Source organism: Pezoporus wallicus, unplaced genomic scaffold (genome assembly GCF_028554395.1).
Source record: "Pezoporus wallicus isolate ANWC-B61680 ecotype Strahan unplaced genomic scaffold, APGP_CSIRO_Pwel_v1 contig_3181, whole genome shotgun sequence".
Classification (NCBI taxonomy): domain Eukaryota; kingdom Metazoa; phylum Chordata; class Aves; order Psittaciformes; family Psittacidae; genus Pezoporus; species Pezoporus wallicus.
Window position 1 is genome coordinate 3,440,278 of NW_026641700.1, and position 13,068 is coordinate 3,453,345.

The 13,068-nt window shown below is 38.2% G+C and overlaps 1 protein-coding gene across 1 annotated transcript in view; it reads right to left on the bottom strand.

Annotated features, from left to right (window-relative positions):
* Positions 1-1,180: 1,180 nt before the first annotated feature.
* Positions 1,181-13,068, bottom strand: part of LOC130607665 (ubiquitin-conjugating enzyme E2 E2) — a 210,456-nt gene continuing 198,568 nt past the window's right edge. The window contains exon 6 of the mRNA XM_057424960.1: positions 1,181-1,972. Coding sequence (XP_057280943.1) covers positions 1,875-1,972 — 98 coding nt within the window. The 3' untranslated portion in view covers positions 1,181-1,874. The remainder of the gene's footprint in view (positions 1,973-13,068) is intronic.

Consider the following 13,068-nt stretch of genomic DNA (forward strand, 5'->3'; position numbering starts at 1 on the left):
TATTTTTGAACGGCAATTGTTCTTTCATGTCTGTATTTAGGATCTGTTGGCCTCAAAATATTGTATGGCAGGGATTGTAAACAGTTGGCTTGTGCAGACACCAGCAGACTGTCCATTTGCTTTGATCGGAAGAGGCTGATTATTTCTTTGAGATCCCTGTGGTCTGTGGGGCAGTAGTTATATACCACCTACAACAAAGTCAGCATTCAGCTTCTCTTCACACAGTAGATTCAAGTGCTATGTCCGTTTAGTTATTAGCAAATGGCTAAGAGAAAACCAAACCATCCTGGAAATGCTGAGCAGCGCAGTGGTTGGTATAAAGGCTCTACGGTGTCACCTTGACTGCTTAATTTTCAGGACGGTTGGATTGGGTGGAATTGTAATGGGACTGGGTCTCCCATATGTTTATACTGTCCCCTTATCTTTAAGATAAGATCTTCTTTAAACATAAGAGGCAAGGAGAGAGGGGAGAGGGCAGGCAAGCACTGTATATAGCATTTGTAATGTTTAATTATGAGAGACAGGGATTTTCCAATATGACTTGCAACACAAAGAACGAACATTATAGATATCAGCATCACACTATATATTTTCTAAATCACAATACCCACGCATTTCCTTAGCCAAGTGTAAGTTTTCCTTCTACTGCTGCATATCTAAAATTAGCCTGAAGGTCAACTCTGAACAGAAATACCCTTACCATTGAACGTGCTGGGAATGATTAGTGCAATGGGCTCAATTTTCCCACCGAAACCCTCCATTTATTCTTTTAAATAACAGTTGGTTTTACAATTAAAGAGCTTGGAGAAAGGCAAAGTGAGGGCTCCTGTATAAAATCATCATCAATATTCTGCTTTCCATGCAAGGCTATTTTTATAGCCAACTATTTTAAATGTAATGAGATGGATACAGTGAAAGATATAGTGAAACCATAGTATAAAAGATGCAGCAAGAGGCTTCTGAATAGCTAGGCTGAGCAGCAGCATGTGAAAGAAAGGCCTTAAAATCTGAGAGATGTTTGTATATGAAATACATACACAATGAAGAATTCCAAGTTCAGAGATGCGTTTTTGAGAAGAAATTAATAATTTAGGTCTAAAACTGCTTAACCTGCAGTTGTGTTTTGAGAGGACAATGCAGCCTATACTGCACAAATGCAAAAGCACCGTCTTGCAAGAAGTGCATTTATCAGCCACAGTGTTTTATTGAGTGTTTTAATAATACAAGTGTACATCAACTGATCCACAGTCAGAAGTGGCAGGTCCCTAAGAAATTTACAAGCACTTTTTTTTCTTTTTTTTTTAAGTAAATCAAAATACATATTAATTTGTTCAATGCAGTAGCCTTTTGCGTGGGAAACAGAAGGCTAGTGATAAACACAGTCTTAGTAATGCACAGTGATTCTTGATTTTAAGCTTTTATACAAAACTTGTTCCCAGTAGCATGCACCCACCATTAGACTTCAGTACAAAAAAATAACCCTAAACACTACATTTAAGTAGAAATGAGATATAATTCTGAATTCATTTGTTTTCCCCAAAACCACATGAAAGAAAAAACCAAAAAACAACCAAAACCCACACATTAATACAAAGCTTTGTGACAAAGCTCTATACTATTACAGATCCAACATTCTTTGCACTGATAACGAAAATTCCCTGTCTACATTTGAGGGAAACAACTTTCAAGTTAACAGAACAAAAAAAAAAACAAAACCAAACCAAACAAATAAAATAAAACAAAAAAAGAAAGTAAGGACAACCTTTTGTCACAAAATGGTTCAAAATTTAATAAAAAATAAAAATGAAGGGAAGGGCTATTGATGCACTTAGTGAATGTGCTTGCACAGGTCCAGCAAATCCTAGAGTAGGTTCCTATGTGGCATATCGCTTGGTCCACTGTCTGGCCATTCTGTCGTGTTCTGCTCTGTTAGTCATATACTGAGTGGCAATACTTCCAACCAGGGGGTCAGCTGAAAAGGAAACACAAACTGTGAAATACTTGTCAGCCTTGGAAGGATGAAAAAGCTATTCTTAGATCACATTTATTCATCTCTCTTAGGTTTAACTGTAAGAACAAGATGCCTGCATATACTAGTCCCATTCTGACAGCACACATGCATACAAGAGGAAAGGAAGAAGATGGAGAGGACTTGTCTGCCAATTAGTTATACATTTCTGGTAAACATAACTAAAACCATTTTACAAAATTCTGCCTCGGAAACAGATGGTCCAGCAATTCTATTTTGAGCTAAAAGTAGTTTTCAGGTGATGTCATTTATGATAATTAGACTCCCACAAATATCTGTACTATCACCTAAGAAGATGATAGGATTGAATTCTATTATCTGGTTCAATGTTTTTTATTTATTTCTTTATTTTTAAAAATACTTTGAGTTTTACAGCATAAATAAAGAAAAGGAATTAGGGCAGTGAGTACTATTTTCAAAGCAACAAAAGTTAATTCCAGACTTTGGGAATTGGTATTTGATTTATGGAATCTTTCTGAACATTCATATCGCCAGAAAGGCTGCATGGTTTAGTCTGGATCTACAAATTACTTTAGAAATAATTAATCAAAAGCAATCGGTCCTCTAAGAAAAACAAACCCAGACAAGGCTTTCCCAGAAGTGACTGTCTGTAATCAACATTTTTCAGACAGAATTTTTCTCTTTTCAATTTAAAGTAGGCAAAATGCATAGGGATTTTCCTTTTTTTTGGGAACCCATACTCTTAATATTTCTTCTGAAACAGCATATTTCCTGAGACTGTACCATGCAAGTTCAAAAGCACTGATACCTTGTTTGTCCCTGACTTATGACAGGTGAACATAGCTTCTTCTGAAAGCCAGTTAAAAATCAGCTTTGTAGTTGACTGAAGATGGTGCCATTGAACAATATGAATCTGGCTTCCCCAGTACAATTGTAATCTGAGTGTGGCTTCTGCATTATTAACTACTGAAATTCCTGGGACTACATGTCAGGTCTTCTACAAAGCAGAGTAAATCTGAGCTTTTTTGTTTTTTTGTTGATGATAAGAGTTTATGATAAGAGAAATATGCTGGCTTAGCCAAAAATCAGTTGATTGTCTTACTGCCAACTTTAGTGAATATCAGTGAATAATATCTAATAAAAAAAATCTTCTGCTTTGAACATATACCCTGCACTTTCAGGAAGAGTCCATGATCTGAATCTTAAGTTTGCACCTTCTAAATTAGCAAGTCAGGTTATCACTGTGACTGCAATGTACTAAGCACTGGTAGTCTCAGTCCTGCAAACACTTCCTGCCTATGCTTCCCTTTAATATCTTAATGTATTCAGAGGAGGTCACCAAGGCCTGGACTTTGCTAATTTCACATGCATGAGCATCAAAGACGCATATCTGATCTAAGATATATTTAAAAAGTTTTAGACTAGGAAGTATATCACATCACCTTTTAACTCCTCATCGACATTCTCATAGGTGAAGAACTATATAAGGGATTACCAGACGGATTTTGTTCTGCGCAAATCGGAGGCTAACAGTCTGTGGGTATTTATTTTATTTGAGAAGCACTGCAGGGTAAATGGGGAACTTGGGCAATGGGAGAGGACATTCCTCTTGGCAAACACTTAGGGAGTAGCCACAGGGAAACCTTTTCATAATGTAAGGGTAGCTTGGGGATGATCCTGACAGCACTGTTGTGAATTCCCACACCCTCCTGGGACGTGACACCACTGTGTGAAGAAGCACTTTCACAGACCCATGGTCATACAGAGATTAAGGGTTGAACTTGAAAGGAATCCTTGGAGCAAAATTTGATGAAGGTGCCAATTTTCATGCTGTTGGGGAATGTGGGGTTTGGCATCTGGCTGTGATGGGTTGCAAGGATGGCCTTATTATCTGGAAGGCAGCAATGTCTTGATAAGGTTTAGTGTGTATTTAAAGTGCTGCCACGAAGAACGTTCTAAAACCTTATATGAGTCAGTGAAATGTGATATGCTGTAGTAAAGGTTTACCCAGTTCAAATCTGAAAGTCTTTTATGTGTGGGATGAATGTTTCTGTGAAAGCGTCTTTCACATTGAGAGCTGTAAATCAATTTCCTTGATATACTGAAAGGGTACTGAGGATCATCCCCATGATGATAGATGACAATGTTTTGTTTTCTAGTCTGGTTTTCCATCTATATCTCCGTTTGGGAGCAAGGAAGTATTTTAACAACATATATCTTTGGAAGGATTTGGAACGTACAGGCTCTTCCTCTCACCTCATCCCAGCATGGGAGGGTTTCTACATATTTTTGGGGTGGCAGAATCAGTGAGAAGAGTTTTTGTAAGAATGTGTGGAAATCTGTTGAAGCCCAGTAAATATAGAGAACTAGGCTGTTTATTTATCCATATGTTCAAGCTTTTGTTTTTGCAGTGTTTTGTTTGGCAGTTGGGGAAAGAGTGGAGGTGGCAGCTTGTACAGAGGTCTACATAGTTTTTGTTGTAGGTGTTTAAATTCCCACCAAGAGAGTGACCTGTGAATCGGCTATCATCTTGGGTGCTTCCCTCGAGTCAGTGCCTCCCTCCATCAGTGTCTGCCTGTGTGAAGCAGGACTGCTGAATCAAAGAGAGGTCCTTGCCTGCTGGAGCATAAGCAGCATCAGCTGCATCCACAGCCAGCTAATGAGCGGATGCTACTAAAAGGTGCTCTGGGTAGCAACAGCGATAAGTTGTTCTTTGCTATTTAGTTATACATTTTATCGGTTATAACAGAATAAAAGAACAAACGCACAGTTTGGCAAAGCCACTTGCTCTTTTGAGAAACCAAACTGAAAGAATGAAAAAATAGCTACTGCCAGAGAGGCCCAGCTATTTTACATCCCTGTCAGAGGGTCTCAAGGTGTGTTGTCATTATACGTAGTTATTTACGATAACTTCAAAAAGGACTCTTCAACAGGTGTCTGAAGACCTGGCTTATTTTAACAGACCCTGTGAAGACATAAAACCTTCAGGAGGCACAACTGCTTTGTTTGGGAAGTCAGCACAGCTGGTGAGGAGAGAAATGGAGCTTACAATATAAATCGAAGCATCTAAGTTAAAAGATTTAATTCCGCATGACCCTTGGTTATCATGTCTGAGTCCTACAAAATACCAAGTATGAGGAAGAAACTATGGTTCCCATTAACTTCCTAAACTAAGTAGCACATACCTGAATACCACCTGGTTCTCAGATGGGCTGCACTGTTTAAGGAGTATTGTGAAATCTCCACCAGAAGAGCCAAATACATATTTATAAAACAAGCACTGCGCTAACTATCTAATTAAGAGATAAAAAGGAATACTGGCTCTCAAAATTCATAATGGCACTTTTTCCATTTTTCATTTCTCATTACCACGAAACTGTTTCTTATTTTCTACTTGTATATATCTGTGGGTTTAGTCTTGATGTTAGAAATCTGTTTCATAACTAGGAAACCACTCTAGGTTTTTTCTTTTACTTATTTATTTTTTCAAAAGAAGCATGATTCATCAGTGAATCAGGGCTCATTGTGGATTGACTCCAAACAGGACTATGTCCAAATGACAACGAAAGCAAGGGATCGGAATATAAAGCTATGCCAGAAATGTGTTATTAGAACAACCTAGTGAAAGAAATGAAAATAAACCCACACTACATTAATACCAATAACAGCACAACTATGCAACTCCTAGCCCAAAGGAGTAATGTTCCTTGGAACCTCTTGGATCACCAGATGCATAGTGCTGGTTGGAGAGCTGGAGTGGCATTACCTGCCACAGCCTCTTCCATGCCATAGGGGCAGGCATGGGTATCCCAGCCGTCAGGGTGCCGGTGGATGGAGAACCAGGACGAGGCAGAGCAATTGTGCATGGCATTCTTCTTTAGGGACGGTAGCAACAGGACAAGGGTAATGGGTTCAAACTTAAACAGGGGAAGTTCAGGTTAGATATAAGGAAGATGTTCTTTACTGTGAGGGTGGTGAGGCACTGGAATGGGTTGCCCAAGGAAGCTATGAATGCTCCATCCCTGGCAGTGTTCAAGGCCAGTTGGACAGAGCTAGTGTGAGGTGTCCCTGACCATGGCAGGGGGAGTGGAACTAGATGATCTTAAGGTCCTTTCCAAACCAAACCATTCTGTGATTATACAGAGCAGAAACCCAGAAATAGCGTTGTGGGTGGTGCTGGCTGCAACAATCTTATGTGAGGAGCTCTTGGAGTCATGCTGTGATGCACAGTGTCACCTCACCAGACAAGCTGCTGCAACTCTGGACCTCAAAATCTTTAAGGTCTCATAATTCCTTCTAGCCCCTGACTCTCACTTCTAGAAATCTGCCCTAGGATGCTTCTATAGACTAGCTTGTTTAAAGCTTATTTTTTTATCCAATACTCTGATTAGTTCCATGTAAAATTGGAACACACACCAGGAGTTACAGCACCAAATTTCATGGTAAAGGAAAGCACAAGATTAATGAAAATATATTTAAAAAGCATGAAATCAAACAAGAATGGACGGAAGCTAAGGTTCAGTGATGTAGCTTTCATAGAAACGTCAATCAAGAGAAGTAAAGTATGAAGAAAGCTACTGGGTGATTATAGGAAGGCTGCAGCTGCTAAATCCCCCCTCACTTACCATATGTAATCCTCATGTTCTATTAGAATTCATTAAATTACCCTGTATTTAAATGTAGTTTTGAAAGCTGGGCGAACTGGAACTTTTTCCTAGTTTAAAAATATTGGATGAGCTGCTCTACAATGCCTTGTCATCTTCTTTTGCAGCCACTTAATATGACTGTATAAAGGAGAACATTTGTGTCTCATGTCTGTTGTAAGGCTAATCAAATTTACAGCCCAATTCTAGGGATTTAATGCTATTGGGGATTTGGATGAGCTGAGGTTTGGTCATTACAAAATTTCAGTTGTGTTTAGTGCTGGTTATACTGCTTTACCATTCAGAAGACAGACTGTAATTCTTCTTTAAAACTACTTTTCCCCCAAATAAATGAAAATATATTGCTATACTGTATTTTTCTTTGCTTGTATTTTTACAGCTATTCCTATGTCAGCAAATAACAATTTCAGAGCAGAATTCATCTCCTGGGCTTTTCAATGCTCTTTTAAACATACAGCAAACATACTCTAGTGAAATAAAAAAATGGAGATGGTGTGCTTAACAGCTTGATTTCAATGTGCCTTCTCCATCAGCCACATGATATGCAATGAAATTCCAATTGGTAGTGCCAACATGGTTAGAGATGTAGATTTAGACTTAAAATGTACATTACGGGTGTTTGTATATATTATATATATATTTTATGAGCATTTCTAAAGTAGAATTATATTTCTATTGCAGTATTTTACAGTTTTAACAGAGAACAGCTGATGGAGCCAGTTATTAATCCATAACAAGTGGGTTCTCAGAAAGATTTCTGGAGCACCTTAAAAACTAAAACCCCGCAACCCTATGAAAATCTCAGAGTTTCTTCAGCCAAATATTTACAATATACTTTTTTGTTTTCTCTGGTCCAGGTTTAGATTCAGCTTTGTATCAGGGGGAATTGGAAGAGCAGGTCTCTAGATGAAGAAGAAGAATTAAACTGGAAGAATTTCCAAAGGTTAGATGTAACTTCAAAGGTCTTATTCCGTCTCCTGAGCTATAAAAGACCCCTTTTTCATAACTGTGAGAGGCATCCTATTGAGAGGCTCCATGGAACTATCTGTACTAAATCAGTCACCAAAAATTAAATCTGCTTCCTTTTTTTTTTTTTTGGACAGGCTGTGTGAGATGTACAAGAGAACAAACAAGTAATTTTTTTATTAGTTGGACTTCAGTTACACGTATAGAAGAGATTTTGTCTTTTCAAATACTAACTGGTGTTTTTTTAGGGCTGACTGTTTCCAAATATTCTGCTGTATTTCTTTTTGAATTAAAAAATGGGGAGTGCTTGGGGTTTTTGAGAGATTTTTTTAGGAAAAGTCCAGGTGCTGTCTATGTCACCTATAGGATTGCTGCCTTGGGGTCATCTTTGTGGAGCAGCTCAAGCAGAATTGGTTACCCCCAAATTAAACCTTCCCCAAATAGAAGTTCATATTTTCAGTAACTACATCTTGTTTGGTGATTTCAGTGCAAATAGCAGTGCAGGACAGAATTATTCCCATATTGGCTTGCAGTGAAAGCTAATTTTTCTGAAGGCAATTTTTGTGGATTTTAATATTGCACCAACCTTTAAGAAACTGGTCCCAAAAGGCAAACTAAAAAATTAAAGAAAAAAAAAAAAAAGATTGGGGAAAAAAACCTTCATTTAAAAACCCTTCCCAAAACTAATTATATTTTACTATGTTGTTTTCAGTGCCATCCAGGCTAGTGTTACAAGAAGTCCAGCCAGAGAAAACTGCAGACGAAAGCAGTTTCAGACAAGTGATACCAAGTATGTCACAGAACAATTTAATCTCTGAGAGGAAGGGATTAAGAGAAGATGACTTGTTTGTGAGTACACTTTACATCAGGAACTTTCCATAGTTAACCACGTCACCTAGTTTAAACTTAATGAACTCCTAGAAGACCATGTCAAGGATACTGTTAGTCTTGATGTGGAAAATGAGGTATTTGAAATGTATCATAGTATCCTTCAGTGATCTTGCAGCAGCAGCGTGGCTCTCTTTTGCTATCATTAGTAACATGCACAGACTAAGTAATAGTTTGGAGGCAGAGCCAGGTGAAGTGGCACACTGAACTACTCCACTAACCTTTCACGTTTGAAAAGAGTACTTGAAATCAGGGCACAAGTGAAAACGAGTGCAGCGCAGCACTAACTCCTGTTTGTCCAGCAATAAAACTAGCCTCACAGTTGGAAGTCTCATCAACACACGTGTACGAACCGGAACAACAGAGTGATTCAAGTCAGAACAAAAGATGGTAGCAAGGCTATGAATTGCTTTACACACCCGACAAGCTGAACTACAATTTACTTATGACTTTCACAAAATCACAGTCCCAACTATCCGCACAGGATGTATTTAACCATCTACGAGGCTCTTTGAGAACTCTATGGAAGAATGATAACGTAATCAATAAACACTGTACAGAAAAAGGGGAACAAAGAAAATTAATTGTTTTAGTAAAGAAAAAAGGTAATCATTGGAGGAAAAAGGAACAAATTCTAGAAAGGTCTAACATCTTCTAGGAAAAAAAGTTGGTGAAGCTAATATCAATTTTAGCAATTACAGTTTACAGCAGAAATCATATCATATGGAGTATAATGAAATCTGCTTCTCATTTCAGGGACTATTTTTGCAGATTTGGCTGGTCACATCTCAACACTCTAGAAATATTCTAATACATATAGGCTACATCAGTGTGCTAAAACCTCAAAATATGTCTGCTGAAATTGCCTTAGAGCCCATGTACCTCATTAGGTTGGCTACTATGGTTGACACTGCTTTGACAAAGTGGACAACCATATGACCTTCCATGTTGTTCCCACCAAATGAAAATAAGAAGAGAGGCAGTAAAGATATCCTTTGACACAGCATTCTTACATACGAGGTGATCCAATGTGTTCAAGCTAGAAGAGACAAAGGGTGACTTCGTTATGACACTTCTCAGTTTCAGATAAAACCCAGGGTTGTCTTTCCAGGTATAATACTTGAAATAAGCAAATACAAGGCAAATACATAATAATTTGAGATACAATCATTGGAAACCAATCTGAATGTTTACCCTAATCACCTCTGCATCTAGAGAACTAGATGAAAACTGTGCTACATGCCTTAGCTTTTACTGTGTAACTTTAAAGCCCAAGTTTGCCAAAAGTTTTTGTCCCTATATAGGAAAGCCGATCTAGTGGTCACTATGCTAAAGCAGGGCTTAACAGTTTTGTACCAGTCTTTCTATGTTGTGTCTTTTTCCTGGAAAAAATCAGAGCAGGTGCAGGAGGGGAAAGGATGCAGGTGAGATCAAGCATGGAAGACCCTGAGGTTTTGTTCTGTTGTACAGCCAAGGTGTAGCCAGGACACACATCTGGGCAGGTAAGAAGGAAGTGGTCACATCATCCTGTTTGTAAGAGATGAAACTCTGGAGTGCTTCTTGGTCTTCATGGTCTGCAAGTAGTCACGACGACTCCCAGCAAGTTAAGTGTTCTTACAGTGGTGATTTAGTTTCCCCTCTGTAAAACTGGACTAATGCTTCTCCATCACCCAGGATATTCTGAGGATAAATATGCTAAAAATTGCAAAGTATCAAAGATGTGTATCATAAAGAGACTGATATCTGTGACTTGACTCTACATTTTGAGCTCTGTAGAACTGTCAGAAACACATTTGACTTCTGCTCATACAGTGATTGAAGTTACACAAATATTAAGGCATGTGTGACTTGATTCCAGTGTCCAAACTACTGTCTGGAGAAAAATGTCACCTATCTTCAAAAATAAAAGAGCTCTGCAAATCCAGTTTAAAAATTATCCATTTATTAAAATAGACATTTTGGATAGATGGAAGGAGAAATTAATTCCTTTCTCTAGACCTGCATTTGATTGCTGTCAGGCTACCTACCACAGATCTGCGTGAAAGATGAGACTGCCTAAGAAAAAGATGTTTCAGAAATAAGGAGTATTATTAACATGGCTTTTAAAGGAAAGCATTGGCAGTGATTCATCTCTGTATCTTGCCAAGGGAAATCATTCTTGTTTAAAGAGTAAGCTTTTTTTAAGTCTCCAGTTTTTAGCAGGAGTTCTATAAACTTCAATGGCTGGCTGGGAGTTAGCTGAGGCAATCATGGATCAACGAGGCACAGAGTACTGATCTTGAAGAGTTGTCTTTAATTAAGGAAGAACATGCATCTATTAGAAGTGCTAGCATGCTGGAACAATTAAAGTTCTGAAATAACACACTTAATTTTGATGCTTGGATGCGTCTCAAAATTGAAAGCACAGATGCATTAGCAATGTATCTGTTCGTAATCATGAACTCAATTGAGAAACACTCGTGGCTATTAGAAAAAAATAATAAAAAGGTGTTAGTAAGTAAGAACTTGACATAAAAGACATTACATGGCACATGGCTTGATAAAATTTGCAGAAAAAGTTACAGCAATATACATTTTCCTTGTGGAAGATGACCGAGTAGATAATAAGGAAAACACAGCACTTGGATCTCAAAATGCTGTTAAGCAACCAAAATGCTAAGATCCATAATGTAACTGGCATGCATCCATAGGGTTTTAACTATATTTTCAGAAAAAAAAACCTGTGGATTCTTTTTTTTTGTCTCAATATTTACTAAAGGAGGGATATTTTATAGGAATTCCATTGTGTTTAGCATTTCTTTCATTTACAGAAAAAAGAACCAGCTTTCTTTTGAATTCGTCTCTTCTCACCTATAGATAGGCTACAATCATATGTAGTAAGGTAGATTTCTGAGCAAGAAAACCAAGAGGTCCAGTAGGATCCACTTACCATGTGAATTCCCAGGAGACAGGGAAAGGAGGAAATTTTACTGCAGGGCCTGGTCATTGGTGACATTTATATACTGAGAGGAAAATGAATCCTAAAGGCATCTTCACTTTTAGGAGACGGAATTGAATGTGAGCAATACCAAGATTTTCAGCTTAAACACATCAGAATCATTTTAGATCAGATGCAAGAGTCATGTGAACCCTGCTCTTGAATCGATACCTTTGTTCTTTTATTGCAATTAATACTTGGAGTAACTAGAAAAGCCTATGTTATGAATGCTGCTAATTTTGGTTTAATCTGATATATTCCTTATCACTCTATCAAATTTTGGTATTGACACATTTAAATCCAAAACTATGATTAGGAATCCCATACAAAATGTCAAGAATATGAGAGGCTTTTATTTACAAAAGGTAAAGAATTTTATCCCTGCTAAAGGCCAATAGAACTCTTTCTTAGCCAGAGACTGAAATCCTTGGCAAGTTGAACATCCCTTGGAACAAGAATAGGAACTTAGCTGTGCCTTGCATTAATACACCTTTTACTGTTACCCAATAATAACTCAAAAAAATAGGCAGGCCTCTCCATTTCCTCTACACTTCCATTTCTCCCAGGGAACACATTGAAGTAAGTTGCAGGCTGTATCTGGCTCATACGTGTCTAAGTTTGTATCTGCATCAAGAGGCAGTGGAAGGAAAATGCCTGGAAACTAATTTGTTTGGAATTTGTGTTGGTATGACCCATCTTTGATGGGGCTTTGCGAGGCTTTTTGGAACTGGAGGCATGGGTCATTTGAGCCCAGTTGTGTGACTGCATGTTGGGACTGTGCTGCATGTTGCCATCTGCATCTGTTGTCCACACTTTCGGAGGAGGCATCCCAAAATGTTACTGCATTATAAACACCAGAAATAGGGTGCTATCTAGCAGAGGATGGGACAGAGACCTCTTGAGTCAGTCTAACAGTCTAACGTGTACACTTGAAAGGTTTCTGACAGTCCAGAGCGGTGAAGTATGATCCCTCAAGTGCTGCAGAATTTGCAGCAATAACTGCACTACCAAAAGAGGCATCCAAGGAGGACGCTTGTACCAACAGCACAGAGTGGTTCAAGAAAGTCATCCTGCCCTGAAGATCAGTACAGGGCAGTTATGGCAATATTTCTGGAGGCTGGTTACTGAGGTGATATCATATGAAAGGAGCAAGGTGGTGTGAGCTCTGACAGTGACAGGAATCAGAAGGTGATTGGGAAAATGACCTCATTTAGTAACCAAATGGACTATCCACTTCTAAATTAATTTCAGAACATGAATATAATGAGGCTTAATTACAAACAGGTTCTAATAGGACTAGAAGGAAAACCAGGTTAAACAAAATAATTAGCATTCATCATGTAGGCAGGTTTAGGCCTTGGATTAGTTGCAATGGAGTTAGATGGTAATGCCGAATAAAGATTGGATTTATGGTATTTACAGCAATAATTTTATATTTAGTAACAGGTAAAATAACTTTATTGGGAAATCCTATCTTTCCTGTGTGAGGGGTCACATTGGCTCCACTGTCATGCCTGACTAAATGATAATCACTTTGACAAAAGATTTCAGGCACTGGCATAAAAAGACCTAAGGCTGAGCCA